At 59.8% G+C, this 15,832-nt stretch overlaps 2 protein-coding genes and 1 long non-coding RNA gene across 5 annotated transcripts; 1 reads left to right on the top strand and 2 right to left on the bottom strand.

Moving 5' to 3' along the window:
- Positions 1–2,686: 2,686 nt before the first annotated feature.
- RAB7B (RAB7B, member RAS oncogene family) lies at positions 2,687–7,174 on the bottom strand. Of its 2 annotated transcripts, XM_037410689.1 has the most exons (6): positions 6,993–7,109; positions 5,612–5,673; positions 5,351–5,477; positions 4,851–5,066; positions 4,330–4,455; positions 2,687–3,872 (listed from the first exon to the last, which is right to left on the bottom strand). In XM_037410689.1, the coding sequence occupies exons 1-6, from the start codon at positions 7,002–7,004 to the stop codon at positions 3,792–3,794; spliced, it is 624 nt and encodes a 207-aa protein (XP_037266586.1). In that variant the 5' UTR covers positions 7,005–7,109; the 3' UTR covers positions 2,687–3,791. The 2 variants fall into 2 exon arrangements, with proteins under 2 accessions (XP_037266586.1, XP_037266585.1); XM_037410688.1 differs by having other exon boundaries at positions 5,351–5,673; positions 6,993–7,174.
- A 272-nt stretch (positions 7,175–7,446) lies between these two features.
- Positions 7,447–11,559, top strand: LOC119158570. 2 transcript variants are annotated; one of them, XR_005107908.1, is made up of 3 exons: positions 7,447–7,534; positions 8,332–8,393; positions 11,496–11,559. It is a non-coding gene; the product is annotated as an uncharacterized LOC119158570 (long non-coding RNA). The 2 variants fall into 2 exon arrangements; XR_005107907.1 differs by lacking the exon at positions 11,496–11,559 and adding an exon at positions 8,486–10,530.
- On the bottom strand, positions 10,680–15,466 carry CTSE (cathepsin E). Its single transcript, XM_037410685.1, has 9 exons — positions 15,318–15,466; positions 14,298–14,454; positions 13,403–13,520; positions 12,358–12,476; positions 12,066–12,265; positions 11,675–11,797; positions 11,437–11,578; positions 11,238–11,336; positions 10,680–11,072 (listed from the first exon to the last, which is right to left on the bottom strand). The coding sequence occupies exons 1-9, from the start codon at positions 15,374–15,376 to the stop codon at positions 10,908–10,910; spliced, it is 1,182 nt and encodes a 393-aa protein (XP_037266582.1). The 5' UTR covers positions 15,377–15,466; the 3' UTR covers positions 10,680–10,907.
- Between the last annotated feature and the right edge of the window lie 366 nt (positions 15,467–15,832).

A 15,832-nucleotide genomic window follows, 5' to 3' on the forward strand; every position in this document is an offset into this window, starting at 1 on the left:
AGGCACGGCCAGGCACGGCACACGCAGCCTGCAAAAACACTTGCTGACGCCCTCCAGATGCGGTTGCATACCTGCTGCCCGGTGGCACTAGAGGGCAGAGGTAAGGTTTTGCCTGATGCCATGATTTTATTTTTCATGTTTGAAAGTTTACCTGGAACTTTGAACCTCTGGGGTTTATCAGGTTTGCTTTTCGGACTAACATCTTGAAGTGGCTGAGACGCTGCATCACTCTCAATCCCAGCTCCAGGTTAATAGGGCTTTAGAACAGGAAAACTTAATCTTTTAAAATCTGCTTTGCAGCTTTTAAAGCTACTTTCCAGTGCCTTTATTCTAATTATCACAAGTTTACTAAAAGAATTTAATTCTGCCCAGCACCAGGTGCCTCAGGCTGGGGCGGACGGATGCTGCTGCCTCTCCCTGGACTGCTGGGACGTGTTTGCAGCAGGAGCTGCCGGGGAGCCGCTGTCTGTCGGCCCCACAGAGCTGGTTTGCAATGCAAATCCCCAGGCTCTAACCAGACTCCCACACCTGGAACCAGTCAGAACTCAGCCAGCCTGGTTACACGAGATAAAATGGAGCGCACGCTGCATTTGTAGGGCACATGGGTTGGTGGAGGGTGGAAGGGCTTTCAGGAGTAATTAAACCCCAGAAGCACTGAAGCAAACTGCAGCTGGGAGGGAAGGATTTAGGGTGAGTGTCAGGTACTAATTCTGCAAATACCGAGGGGAGCTCTTCTGTACGTGCCAACGATGGTTTCTGTTCGGTGGTCAGCATCCTCAGGCTGGCGTTTTACTGATTTTTGCGCATCGTGTCAATCAGTGAATGAGAACCTGTAAAGGCAGAGGTGCAGCCTGGCTGTGCTGGCCAAGCCGAGTGAAGCGCAGAGCCCGGCATCGCGGCTGGAAAGCACCTCTGACTTCTTCAATACAACAGTGTGGGGTAGGACAGCGGGAGGGTGAGAGCTCCAGTTGATTTGGTTTCTTGACTCTCACCATGGGCCAGGCCCTCTGCCGAGGTGAGCTGATACCACTGGCTGCACAGGAACTCACTGACTCACACAAGGCAAATATTTTTCCCTTTGATTTTCACCCTGAGAAAATCTTGAGCTGACCTTGTTAATCCCATGCGTTACAAACCTCCCCCTGTCCTTTATCAAGTGTCGGCCGGCCGTGGGATAGTATTACCAGCTTAGCACCTCTGGCCGCTCCTGCCAGCATCCTGCCTGGCACAGTGCCACCCCATTCAGTCTCCTGGTCCTCCTGGAAGGAGGATTCCTGGGGTGATCCTGACTGTCCCAGAGCTGCCAGGCTGGCAGGATCACGCCGGGAGGGATGGAGGGAAAAGAAAAGCTGGACAGTTGCGGTCAGCTCCAGCGTAGTGCTGCACATCTGCCAGGTGCATTAGCTGGGATCTCCGTAGGGTGGTGATGTCATTCGAGATCCTGTCAGCTCCAAGGTTGCAAGCTTCTATGTAGACTTAATTCCTGTGTCTGGAATGATGCTCTGTGGCTGGCACAAAGTGCTCAGGCCCTGCTGTCCTCCAGCCCCCTCAGTCTGAGCCCAGCATCTCGCAGCCTAAACAAGGGCTCTGGAGCGAGCTGTACCTGCAGTCAAAGGTCTGACCCCAGCTCAGCCGGGTGCTGCAACATGCTCCTGGCCGTGCCTTGCCAGGACAGCCCCGTCTGCAGGTGGACCCCGAGCCAAGCCTGCAGGTCCCGCCTGGCTCTGGCTCCTGCTGCTCACAGGCTCCGGCACCTGCAGCAGCCCTGGGCACACGCCAGCAGCCACTCAGCCCCAGCCGAGGGAGCAGCTGCTCCGCTGAGTGCGTTTATTTGACCTGCTCAGCTCTGGGTGTCCAGATCCTGCTTGCTGGAATAAAACAGATCAAGTTTGCATCTGCCCCCAGCACCGAGAGCTGCTGGAGAAAGGATGTAATTAGAAACAATATTCCCATTGACACGGATGGTGCTTGACACGCACGGTCCAAACAGATGGAGCACGCTGGGTGATGCTCAGCCCAGAGCTGTGCTGGGGTGGGGGCTGTGCAGTGCCGGGTGTGAGGGGGGGCCAGGCAGGCTGCAGAGCCTGGCCAGGGCTGGGGCTGCACAGCCAGCACTGGGGACGTACCGTTGTCCAGCTGCCTGGGGGATACAGGGGGAAAGGGCACGCAGAGCTCGGGGAGGAAATAGTTAATGCCCCTCTCCTCCCAATATTAAGGGACAAAATCTCTCCCCGGCCTGGTGCCCAAATAAACAGGCTGAGCGTTGCGTAAAGAGGAGGGTGGGAACACCTACGTGCCTTTCCAGAGACTGGCAGGCTAATCACAGCGCTGTGCCCCCCGTGCCCGCCGTGCCGAGCCCTCGCTCAGGATTTGCCCTGCCTGCAGGCACCTGCCAGCCCTGTGCCCTGCCACTGCCACAGGTGGGTGCTGTCCCCAGCCGCTGTCCCAGCCCGGTGGCCCTGGGTGGGGGTGAGCTGCCCGTGGAAAGGTCTGGGCAATGCCAGGGCAGAGCCCCCACAGCCCTTGGGAAGCTCTGGGTGACCACGGCGGTTGGTGTGGATGGGTCTGGAGGAGAGTGGTGAGAGGGTGGGAGGTCCCATGGAGACCCATAGGGCAGGGTACCCAGCTGGGGGTCTCCCTGTGTCCATCCAGCCCTGCAGCTCTGCAGCGAGTGGGGTGCTGCAGCCCCCAAGGCCACGGGGAAGGTGGCACATGACGGCCATGGCCACCGCGCCAGCAGCCCCAGCCTGTGCCTTGACACATCTTCCCAAAGGTGCCCGAGCCAGAACAGGATGGATGCAAGAAGGGAAGCAGGTGCTGGTCTCTGCTCCCAGTGGGCTCCCTCTGCTGACAGCCACCTCGGCCAGGCCCCCACGCCACTGCTGCACACCCACTTTGAATGATGCCCCAGACACCTTCTCCCTCCTCTGACCCAAAATTTGCACTGGAAAAAAAATCTGCCCCCAAAATTCATGATCCTGCCCCAAGAAGCTGGCACAGGCTCAGAGCTGCTGGCCTCGCTGGAGGGAAGCGTGGACCACAGCCCATGGCACAGCATGAGTCCCGTGCCCCAACCCAAGCCACCTGCTTGAACCACAAGAGCATTTTGTGACACACATATATATATAAATAAAAATGAAATATTTAATTTCCTTTTTTTAAAAAAGGAATCCCTGACAAAGTGCTTTACTGAGGATCCTCACCAGTGAGGCAGGAGGTGGAAGGTGTTTACAGGGAGTGTGCATGACAGCAGGGGAAACTGAGGCACAGAATGGCTACGTCCACAGTGGCTCACCCTGGCAGGGGACCCGGCTGCTCTCAGACTTGTGCCGTGGCCACCAGCCCCACTTCTCCCCCCAGGACAGCCCATACGCACCACGAGCGCTGTGAGTGCCACGGGGCCACCAGTCCGTGTACCGGGAAGGTTCACCAAGGTCATGGTCTCTGGAAAGGCTTCAGGAGCGCTGCCCAGCTCCCTGGCACTGTCACCGCAGGGGGATCACCCGCTCGGGTGCCAGACGGCAGTGGATTGAGGGGGACGGGGCCACTGTGACCACGATTTGGGAGGCTGCTGGTTTGGGAGAGCAGCTCCGGAGACATGGGAAGCAGTGAGCCCCGGGCTGTGCAGCCAGCTGGCCCTGGCACGTCGAGCGGTGGCCGTCCTGCGCCCTGGCTTGGCCAGCCCCTGTGGCCAGGCAGGGGGCACAGACCCCCTGGGCAGGCTCCAGCCTCGGGTTGTGGGGTCCAGCACGCCTGGGCCATGCCTGCGCTGGACAGCCTGGAGCACGGGATCAGCAGCAGCTCTTCTTGGGCTTGTCGTTGGGAGTGAGTTTGATGGAGTCGGTTAAATAACTCTCAAAAATTCCTTTATACTGGAAAAAAACAGAGAAGAGATGGAGTGAGTGGCATCAGCCCAGAGCCAGCCTGAGTGGACCAAAGGACTGGGAGCACCGGTTCAGTCCCGATTTGTGATAAAAGACAAAATCCAAGGAGAAAACGTCCAGCTCAGCCAAGGAGTGAGGCCACCCCGCTTGCTTGGCGTGGGGACACGAAGGTCCCCATGGGCTGGCCACTAGAGGACAGTGCTGGCGCACCGTGGGGAAGAGAAATGGCAAGTCTTACTCTTTTCTAAAAAACTGGTTTAAGATCCATTTAAAGAAATGAAACACTGACGCTTTTTCCTGGGGCTTTCCTACACGTTATAAACCGAAGCTATCCCAGCTCAGCGGGTGGGCTGGGAGGGTCTGTCAGATCAGCTCCCCGGGCTGAATCCGGCTCCCACCCAAATCCCTGCTGCGGGCACGGAGCTGGTGCAGGAGTGATGCTCACCGTTGTTAACGCCTGCTTCGCGAGGGTCTCGAAAGCCTCTGCGACGTTGATGTTGTTCTTGGCACTGACTTCAAAATAAGGGATGTCTTTCTCCTTGCACCAGGCTGAAGCGATTTCCTTGGGTACCTGCGGGAAAAGCGGCTGGAGCCAGAGCGCAGCACTGCACAGGGCTGCCCGTAGCTGCGGGGGTGGTGGTGGAGGGGACGGAGGGGACCCTCCTCACCCACCCAGGCACTGCTGGGTGAGGGCAGGATGCTGGCAGTGCAGGCAGCTGAGATGCTTAAAATTCCTGCTGCCTTCAGTAGGGACAGTCTCTGCGCCGAGGGTGGCGTGGGGGTTGCTGCTTATGCTCTCCGAGAGGCATGGAGGGGGCGGCAGCACTGGGTGCCCAGCAGCGCCCTGGATGGGAGCCCTGGTTTTCGTGTGAGCAGAGGAAGAAGGCTGGTTCTGCCAGCAGAGGATCAGCACTCGTATGCTTGTTGGGGCACAAAGGCACCCCGCTTTCTCTCCTCTGCCCTTACCTGCCGATCACAGAGGTCTATTTTGTTCCCCAGCACGACCATGGGGAAATCATGCTCCCTTGGAATGACCTTCTCCAGAAAGTCATCTCTCCAGTTGTCCAGGGATTCAAAGGACTCCCTGTCGGTCACGTCGAAGGCCAGCATGCAGCCATCTGAGCCTTTGTAAAAGGTCGACACCATGGATCGGAATCGCTCCTGTCCCCCTGTGTCCCAGATCTAGGGCAGAGAAGGGCAGGGGTACAGACACACGACACGAGCGGCATGGGTGTTTGCAGCCCTGGGCTCTGCCAAGCTCAGGGGACCAGCTTCAGGGAGTGCTGAGCCCCCAAAACTCATGTGGGATTTCAGTGTAGTTCAGGGATGCTCAGGGCTGCTGCAAGTCAGGCCCTGCAAATCCAGCCCCCGCACCCCAGGACACCCGTAGGGACAGCAGGACGTGATGGGACACACGTGCCTGCGGGAGCGGGACAGGGACCCCGAGCAGTCTCAGCCCTGCTCACCTGCAGTTTCAGGGGGGTGTTGTCCACCGCGAGGACTTTGGTCAGGATGCTGGCGCCCAGCGTGGTGCGGTAATCCTCGTAAAACGTCTTGTGCACGTACTGGTGCAGGAGGGAGGTTTTGCCCACGCTGGTGGGAGGGAAGGGAGGTGCGTCAGGCTTCGCAGCCGGGCAGTCACAGCAAGGACGGGGGCTGCACACCCACAGGCTCCCAGGCCAGTGCACATGTGGGGCTCTGTGCCCCTCACCAGCACCACTCCTTACCCCAGAGCTCCTATGATAATTATCTTCAGGTCCACCTTCTTGCTGGCATCCATGGACGGGCCCTGTGGGATGAGGGGGTCACCCAGCTGCAGGGATGGGACCAGCTCCCGGCGAGCCCCGTGGTGCTGGCGGAGGTGTGGGAACAGCCACTGGCCCCCCCCAGCCTCTCCCCACTCCCACCCCGGCCAGCCCAGGGCCCTGTCTGCCACCACGTCTGCACCGCGCCAGCACCGTGTCCACACTGTGCCAGCACCACGTCTGCACCATGCCAGCACCGTGTCCATGCCATGTCAGCGCTGTGTCCGCACCGTGCCAGCGCTGCGTCCATGCCGTGCCAGCACTGTGCCCGTGCCATGCCAGCACCACATCCATGCCGTGCCAGCACTACGTCTGTGCTGTGTCAGCACGGTGTCTGCGCTGTGCCAGCACCATGTCTGTGCCATGCCAGCACCACATCCATGCCATGCCAGCACCATGTCTGTGCCAGCACCCTGCTGCGCTCGTGTCCTGGCGGTGGTGGGTGTAGACACCCCCATGCCGAGCCCAGCCCACATCATTGCCTGGCACCGGCTCCCCAGGTGTCAGTGCACGTCCGGACATGCCACTGCGCCGCACCAAATCATCACCATTTAAAGCTGCTGTGAGCAACTTCCCTGCCTCTCCGTCTAAAGTGCAGCCTCTCCTCCCAAAGCTGGCCCACACCGGGGGGTCTGGGGAAAATTATGTTTATTAAAGATTGCGGCTGGATGGACTTTCTTGGGTGCCCCAAGCACAGCCCAGGGATGCCACCCAGCCTGGGAGCACCCCAAAAGGCTCCCTGCAGGCTGCGTCCCCAACATGTCCTGCTGTCCCCACGTGCTCTGTGCCTGGCCATCCCCAGGCAGGAGCCCTGGGCACCTCCAGCAGACCCTCTCCCCAGGCAGGGACAAGCATCCCCCGGCGGTCTCAGCAGCCCTGTCCGCCTGGCAGCGTCAGGCTCTGCTCCAGCCAAGGCGCAGATGGAAACACTTTCTGACAGCCTCATCCCTGCATTTTTCACCGATGCGCTGGCCAGCCCCACACCGCTCCCCTCGGCTCATCCCCCCCTGCCAGGGTGGCTCTCGGCCGTGGGGACCAGGGTCTCCCACCCCCCTCTGTCACCCCAGCCCAGCCGCGGGCATCATCCTTGGCACAGGCAGAGCCTCGTGTCTCAGCACGCACAAACTTTCCAGCCCTTTTGCCAGCGCCGGCATGCTTTCTCAGAAGCCAGGCGGTTTAAAACTCAAAATGGAGTTTCCCAACCTTTTGTGCCCGCCGGCTGCTGCTCCGGGGGTCCCCTGCTCGGCCATGGTGCCAACCACAGCCCCGGGGGGGCGGAGGGGATGGAGGGCAGCGCACTCACCTGCCGGGGCATCCGTCTGCCGGCTGGCCAAGGCTCTCGCTCCGCTCCAGGCGGAGTCCCGGGGAGGGGAGAGGCGAGAGAGGAGGATCCAGGAGAGGGTGGCCGGCCCTGGCGCTGCTTCCCTCCTGCCTGCCCCGCGAAGGCTGCGGGCCCCGTGCCGTGACATCAGCAGAAAGGGGCCGAGATCCTGCCGGAGCGGGGATAGGAGCCGCTGGGGGCACTGGGGTGTCACGGCACTTCCCTCGGTCTGAGAGCGGAAAGAGAATGAGCTTCCCCTCCTCCGCTGGGGTTTGGGATTGACTTTTGGCTTCTCCTCTCACTCGGAGACATCCAGACCCCTTTACCCACCCCCCCGGGACCCCTTCTCTACGCTCCTGCTGGGGTATTTATTTAGAACTGAGAACAAAAGCCCAGCTGGGCTATCGGCAGCATCCCCGGGGCTGTGGGAACCACCCTGGACTTTGCTCGGGCAGCTCCGGTGGCGTGGGATGGGATAAGCGGCTTTGGGAGCTGGAGACAGAGCAGGGATGGCAGCAGGCGAGGTGGGGCTGGGGGGTCGGTCAGAGGGGGGGAGCGGAGGGGCAGGGGCGGCTTGGAGGGGGCTGTGGGCTCGGCGTAGTTTTGTCTCCTTTTGCAGGCGGGAGAGGGGCAGGGTGGGAAGCAGGAGCATTTGCAGCCCCGCGGTACTCCATGCCACATCCCTGCAACCCCCAGTCCTTAGGGGCTCCCACCAAGCACCCACGGCCAACACCAGCACCCCACAAGCACTCTAAAAGGAGGGGACCGCATCAGGATGGGAACCCCCATAACCAGAGCTGGTGGCATCTCCTGGAGGATGTGTTTAGCCGGCAAGTGGGATTTCAGGGATCTTAGCTGCCACCATGGAGCAATTGAGGAAGCCTCTGGCCATTTCTCCGAGCATCAGGCTAGTGGCCGGGGCTGTCTGGCATGGGAAAACCTGCTAGCCACGGCTGCAAAGCTGTTCTTCCCACCATGCAAGGGCAGGCCCTGGGCTTTTGCCAAGCATTTGATAGGATTTGGGATTTGCACTAGGAGTGGGGTGAGCCCCCCCATCTGTGACACCTCCTGGCTCCCTCAACCTGAACAACTGTTGGTGGCCTCGGAGGGACCTCATGTCCAGGCACAGGGTCCCTCCAAAGCCACCTGCTTTTGCTTTACCACTGGCTGCCCGCTTTTGTAGATTTTTTTCCTCTGTAGACATCCCTTATGGGATCTCAGGGAAGACACTGCACTCAGCAGGAGGAACCCTTCTCCTCCTCATTCCCAGGTGTAATTTTAGGACCTGTCTGGCCAGAAAAATCTGTTTTTCCCCCCACAGGGCAGGCACTGGGAGGAGCTGGGATGCAGCAGGAGGAGCACCCGAGCCAGTTCTCACCAGCGGTGGGTAAGAGGCTGATGTTTCCCTGGAGCAGGTCTCTCCTAACCCATTTTCAGCCTATTTTCACCGTGCTGCCTCACCTTTGCCCTTGCAGGGAGACTTTGTTGTCCAGCCTGCTCTCTGACTACTTCTGCCCTCATTCTTCTCCACGTGTCCCCCCAAGCCTGGTGGGATGGAGGTTGCTCACTCAATCAGATGATCAGTGCCTCCCCATGCCAGCGGAGATGGGGCTTGTGGTTGCATTGCTACAGCTGATGCCTGCAACCACTTCTGCTTTCGGGCAGGAGGGGCCATACCCATCAAGGCATGCAGCCCAGGCACAGCACCAGCTCCGGCTTTTGTTTCATTTCACAAGAAAAGGAATTTTCCCAAAGCTCCTGCTCTCCTCGCTGCTCCTGGCGTGATCTTCACCCTGGGTGAAGGCAGTGGGAGCGGTGGTGATGGCCAAGTGGAGGTGATGGCCAAGATGTTGCTCAGCAGTTCCTGCAGCTACAGCTACAACCCAGTCCTGATTGCTTCACTGAGTCAGCACTTCTGAGGAAAAAGAGTGGGGTTCGTGCCCTGTGACTATGAGGAAGATGTCACAGCTGAGAGACAACGAAACACAGGCTGGGGGCTGCCACATCCAGAGGAAAGGCTTGCGTGGACAAGGAGAGGACAGGCTGTTCCCTGCGGCAAGGCTCACAGGGCAGGGAGAGTGAGGGAAGGGGAAGAAAGCAAAAGGCGTCCAAGTGACCAAACTGTTCCCTACGGCTGTTTGGCACCTCTGCTCCCCGGGGGCCAGTGGGAGTCAGGTTGCTCCCTATTGGGATGCTCAATATTGGCTGGAGCAACATCCCTGGAACATCTGCTGTGTGTGGGGAGGAGGGCTGGCGAGGACCCCCCAAAACGTGCCAGGAAGGCACGGGATGCTCTGGTGAACCCAAGAGCCCATGGCACTGGAGAAATCTTGGTTAAGTCCAGGCTGGACCACCTCTCGCTGCATTCGGGGGCTACTGGGTGGTCCCTTATCATGCTGGGGAAGCTGTATGCTCCTCTGCCTACAGCTGCAGTGATGGGTGGGTGCCCAGCAGCGCCTTGGCATGGTGAGAGTTAAGCTGGAAGAGGGAGAGGAGACCTTTGTCCCGCTGCCCTGGCATCTTATCTGCGCTGAGCCTGGGGAAGGTGCAGCTGAGGTGAAGTCAATACAGGAACCAGTTACAGGAGGCATATGCTGGTCAGTGGCACAATCAGTGTTTCTGAGTAAGGCAGGTAATTTTTTTCATTGCAGGCGACAAGTTTACAACTGAATTTTCCAACGCACTCAGACCCAGCCCTGAAGTCTGCTCAGATCTGGGAAAACCGCAGCAGGAGCAAAGCCTGGCCCCGGCTGCGGGGACCCCGGCACCTCGATGCCAGCCCACTGCAGGGCCTCACGTCAGCGTCAGCGAGGAAAGCTGAGCAAAGGCGCGGATAAAAATAACTCTTCACTGCGCTTCCCTTTCTCACAGCCTTCCATGCCTGTCTTGGGATGCATCACGCATGAGCCACGATTGCTCATGCTTTCTCCCACATCCCTTGCACCATCAGCAAGTCACACACGCTACAGTGACTCACAGGGACCCCCAGGGCCAGCAGCCCCCCACGGCCCTCCAGACCCCCATCCTCTGAGCCAGCCCAGCCCACGGCCGCTGGCCGCAGCCTGCCAGCTGGTTTGCCCTCTCTCGCTTCCAGCACTCACCAACCATAGATTCTTTGCAAGTGCCCGGGGATCAAAGCCAAATTCACTGGAAACCACCGGTTGTTCCGGGAGTTTTGCGGCACAGAAAGATCCCCAGTGTCTCCCCAGTCCCCTCGTTACCTCCTCGTTACCCAGCATCAGCTCAGCCTGCTGAAGCAACACATTTCCCCAGTGAACTCGCTGCTCCCCAGCCCCTGCCCTGCCCTCCGGCTCGGCGGAGAGCTCGGGGATGCCCACAGCCGCCGCAGGGGACTTTCTGCTCTACCTGGACAAAGTGTCCTCTTCTGCCCCTGTGGAAATCCCAGCTAAGGACCACAGAGGCTGACCTTTCGGATCCAGTGCTACCCATCTCCTGCACCACCAAGGCTCCCTCCAGAGCGGGGAAGCTGCGGTGACACCGGGCTGTGCCGTGGGTGCACCGAGGCTTTTAGCTGGCCGGGGAGGAGGGCAGGGGACGGGGAAGGAGGAGTTATTGCTCTGGTGCAACCCAGCCGAGATCTGCGGGGCTGCTGCTGCTGCACTGATTCCGACATGAGCATGGCAGGTTTTGTTTTATTAAAGCTTTTATTGACCTGCGTTTAAAAGAGACTCTACAAAGCAGATTACAGAGCTGCTCACGGCATTTTTATATCAATTATGAAATAGCTTCCTGGCATGGACCGAACTTCTCCTGGGCTCTTTGGGTGCCTTCATCACCTCCAGGGACACTGATGCAGCAGTGAGGTGACCCTGCCCTGCCCAAAGGCAGCAGCCCGGTGGCTCCTGTTCCACTCCTGCCCCATGGGATGCCACAGCCCTACGGGACGGCGGGGGCCAACCCCACCCGGTTATTTCCACGGTCAAAGATGGAGTAAAACTGACGGATAAAAACGTCGCCCAAAATCCAGAAGGGTCCAGCAGGAGGGGCGATGTCCAGGCCCTGGAAGCCACTACTGCAGAAGGCTGTGCCAGCATACTTGTCCTGGGGAAAGGAACAGTGCAAAGTTGGGGACGAACCCAAGAGCCTTGTGCACATGGGAACAGGCAGGAATGGTGCCTGCGGGTCCCGTGCATGAAGCAGTGTGGCTTGTCACCCTCTGGGACACGCGGCTCTGGGCCACCTGTGTCTCCAGAGCCACTGCCGTACCGTGAGGGTGTAAGCCTGGGCGGCGAGGGTGTAGGGGACCCCGTTGATGGTGAAGGTCACGTCAGGCATCATGCCGAGGTTGTTGCAGTCCACGGCATACTGCAAAACAGCCAGGTGGCTCGGCAGTGGTCGAGCTCCCTCCCAGTGAGGTGGGGGTCTCAGGGCTTTGCCCCCCTCCTCTCCCCACCCTCAGTCTCACCTCTCCATCCACAGGTGTGGCACCAATATAGTTCTGCAATTTTTTTATATCCTTGGTAGGACCTGTGATGAGTGACGTCCCGGTGTCCACGATGGCCTGGCAGCCGTTCATGCAGAAAACCACTGTCCCGTTCAGCTGGATGCTGGAGGAGAAGGAAAGAGAGAAGGACCAGGAGGGACTTGTCCTGATGATCTTCTGCCCCAGCCCAGCACTTCCCTCCCTGACCAGCACCACTCACTTGTCCAGCTGGATCTGCCAGTACCCTTGCTGGGTGACCGGCACCCAGTTCAAGGTCCCCATGAAGCGGGAAGGGTCAAAGCCACCAAAGATCACCTCTCCTCCCAGGGGGGATTCGGGGTTCCTGGAGGGAAGAGGAGGAGACCTGAGGGATTGTCTCCCTCTTGCATCGCACATCGCATTTTAAAGGGGTGGATTTATACCCACTCGCTTCCCACAAATGCTTAGGGTCATTCGCTTTCTTCTAAGGCCTGAGCTCTGCGATGCTCACCATGGTACCAAAAAACCCCTTTACTATGTCAGTAAAACATCTTTATTTTAGTGGCCCCTCCTGTTCCTTAAAAGCAATGCCTGAGTCTAAGCAACATCCCAGAGCAAAGCCGTGTCCGTACTTGCCCAGGTAGAAGGAGAACATGGGCAGCTCCACCAGATTTTGTGCCATCATGTTGTCAAAGACGGGGGTGACCCCATCTACAGCCAACGAGGGGTAAGCCAGCCCCAGGATCCCATCAAAACTGACATCCAGGAAGGCTTTTCCCGGCTCGCTGACACTCTCTGCAAACTGCTGGTTGCTCACGGTGAGACCCTCAATCTGCGGGGAGGAGGAGGTTTGACAGTGATGCTGAGCCTGTAGGCAAGTCCCAGGCACGTTACCCAGAGCAGGAGAAACCAAAGATGACTCACGACTACTTGGTCAGATCCAATGATGCCCGTCAAGCTGCCGGTGCCATACTCGATGGAGAAGGGGGTCCCTACCGCCTGGTACGTGCTGGACTGGACTGGCTGAAACTGGTTGTGTGCAGCTGGGAAGGGAGATGGGAGCCGTCAGCAGAAACGCTGTTTATCTGCACGGCCACGGATGCCACCACGGTTGGTGACAGCGACTGGCCTCGAAGCTGTGTGGCATCATTGCAATGCCCGTGTCAGGGGCACGCTGCCGAGGGAAGGTGCTGCTCATGAGACGGTGAGGCACGCTGGTGTTTTGAGGAGGGGTAAAACTTATCCCGTTTCAACGCGCCTGAAAGGTGCGAGGGTTGTGAAGGGGAGCGGGGTCAGCGTGTGCGACATTTCTGTGAGACCTGAAGATCAGTGTTAGGGACAGAAGCAGCCCCGCAGGTGCTGCTGTATGCAGCTGTTTTCCCCAGCCCACCTTGGGTTGTGGTGGAAGCACCGGAGGAGCCCTGGGGCTGCTCAGAGATGCTCCAGGTCCCGGGGCAGCCGAGCTGGAGTCACCGGGGCTGGCTGATCCCCAACAGCACCAACAATCCCGGTGCTTGTCACCCACCGAGCCCCCGGGCAGACAGCCTGGAGCTGCGCCCTGCTCTCTGTGCCCGCCTTGTTCTTGCCACCCTGCCTTTTTCTGACAAGCTATATTATGTGCTATTATCTTTGCTTGTTTGTTTAAAGGCTCTCCCATAAGAATGGCCTAAAGAGAGTGTCTGATATCTCCCGCAGGCTGATGGTGCTGGGTCCTGGTGGTGTGATCGCCGCCTGTGCCTGAGCAAACAAACCTGCTGAGGCTCCCTGCGCTTGCTGCCCCCCAGATTGCTGTATCTGTGTGGACCTTGGAGGGCTCAGCTGGGCGGAGAGGTCCTCCCCAGCTCTCCGGGCTGTGTGTGCTGCTGACCCCATGGTCAGCATGACCCCATGCTGACACCCCCGGGGGTCACCCAGGGTCCCATCTCTGCCAGCCGGGGGGGACACGGCCGGTCGGGGAGCCCCTACTCACCACAGGCTTTGCTGACGCAGTAGATGGATGGCACCCAGAGGTTGGAGGAGCCCGTGTCAAACACCACGGTGAAGTTCTGGGGGGGGGTCCCAATGGAGATCTGCCCAAAATACTCCAGCTGGCAGAGAGCGGAGAGGAGACCACTGTTAGCTGTCGGAATGCCGAGGAATGCCTGTGCTGGGGGTCTGCAGAGGGCTGGTGGGGTTTGGTGCGGGGGGTGGCTGGCATGGGGGCAGTGTCTGATAGGACACAGACGCATCATGCCAGGCGGAATAAAGGAGCCAAATATTTAAGGAACAATAAGGCAAGTTGAGAACAAAAGGCAGGACAGTGGGGGCAGGCACCATCCTCTTCCTGTGGGGTGCAACGAGAAAGCTGGGCCCCAAGGGGACCCTCATCACTGGGATGCATACAGTGGCAGGGGCTTTGGGGACAGGACTGTCATGCTGCTGGGGAGTGGGATGAGCCTGGGGAATGGGATGAGCCTGGGGAATACCCTCCCCCTCTGGCTCTGGGTCCTTTGGGGTGGGGTTTCCCCTGATGTGTGCGATACGTGCGAGTTTTGGAAGAAATCTGTGTCCCCGCCGTGTGCCCGAGAGCACTGTGGGCTCGGGGAGGGCAGCGGGCAGGAGAGGGCTGGCAGCGCTGGCAGCACCGGCCGTGAATGCGCCGCCTTGTCCCCTCTCATCATCGCATTCCCGGGAACAAAGGGCCAGGCAGGCAGCGAGCCCTGGCACGCTGGGCACGGGCTGCAGGCGTGCTCCGTGAGCAGGCGTGGGCTTCGTGGGAAGCACTTGGGTGCTGGGGACCACTCACGCAAACGAGTGCATTCAGGGTGCCTGCGGCACACTGCTGGGACTCAGCACCCCCCGGTCCTCAGTGCCGCCCTGCTTACGTCCAGGTAGCTGATGAGGGGCTCATTGGCCTCCTTGAAGACGTTGCAGTCCTCGGTGTACTCGATCATGTCGAGCTTGTGGGCTTTGCAGAAGTGGGAGAACTGCCCGTGGTCCCGCATCACCTTCCGCAGGGAGCGCTGCCGCACCAGGGTCACCCTGGGGGAGCAAGGGTCCTGGTCACCCACCGGGGCTGCGGGCGCTGCAAGTGGCCTGCGGTTCCCATGTCCACCCTGAGGGTCCCAGCACCACCAGGATGCAGGTCCACAGCCTGCTTCCCCGCATCCCCCACCACAGTGCTTCCTAGCCAAGGCACAGCAAAATGGGGGGGGGGGGGGGGAGCTGTTTTCAGAGACAGCAGGTCGGGGCACAGCTGGCAAGCAGCGATGGGGCGGGCAGGAGCTCAACGTGACTGATGGAAAAGGACCTTCAGGCTGGGAGAGGGAACCGAGGCCAAGGTGAATTCATGCGTTTGCCCTGTCTGCTTGCACAGACCTCAGCTGTGAACGGCAGCTCATCCTGCAAACCTCTCTGCAGCCTGCTGCTGCTGCTGGGGTCTGCAAACCTCTCCTCTGACGGGGTCCGCAAACCTCTCCTCTGACGGGGTCCGCAAACCTCTCCTCTGACGGGGTCTGCAAACCTCTCCTCTGACGGGGTCCGCAAACCTCTCCTCTGACAGGGTCTGCAAACCTCTCCTCTGACGGGGTCTGCAAACCTCTCTGCAGCCTGCTGCTGCTGCTAGCGTCTACAAACCTCTCCTCTGACAGGGTCTGCAAACCTCTCCGCAGCCCACTGCCACTGGTGGGGTCTGCCCGGAGGGATGGAGATGGCCGCAGAGCCGATGGGAGCAGACCAGCAACCACCGCATGGTCCCCGCACTCGGTGCAGCCGCAGGGTGTCTGTGCCGGGGCAGCTCAGCTCTGCCCCATCATCGCTGCCGCGCTCGACGTTGGCAGGACCCTGGGAGCGAAGCCCCCCCCAAGAACCCAGGGTGCTGGGCTGCACCATGGGGACCCCCTTACCTTTTCAAGCTGCTGGCCAGGGAGAAGCAGAGCACGGCGAGGAGGAGGAGACGCTTCATGTTGGCGTCTCGGTGGCAGCGCTGGCCTCGGCTGGGCTCTGCCGGTGTGGGTAGTGCTGCGGCGTTGTTCTTATACCAACAGGTACACCCTCGCCCCGGCGTAGCAGCGCCGCGATAACACCCCTTTCAATGTCAACACAGGGCTTTGGCAGTTGAAATGAATCACGGGCCACATCCCAGGCGAGGCAGAGCAAGCGCCCTGGGGTCAAGTTTGTTTTTATGGGTGGGGGGCTGGTGGTGACAGAGCAGGGCATGAGTGGGGACCTGCCGGGTGCTGGGCAGGGGGCTGTGCCGGCTGCTTTTGGGGGCAGCAAAGGTCCCATAGTAGGAGCAGAATGTGGTCTCCATCCCAGTGCCAGCCCGTTATCCACTGGAAATCACCTGGCCGGGCTGAGCCAGGGGCAGCCTCCCCAGATGCTACATGGGGGCTTTGCTTTGCCCCTCAGCTGCCCCACG

This window comes from Falco rusticolus, chromosome 17 (genome assembly GCF_015220075.1).
Source record: "Falco rusticolus isolate bFalRus1 chromosome 17, bFalRus1.pri, whole genome shotgun sequence".
NCBI lineage: Eukaryota > Metazoa > Chordata > Aves > Falconiformes > Falconidae > Falco > Falco rusticolus.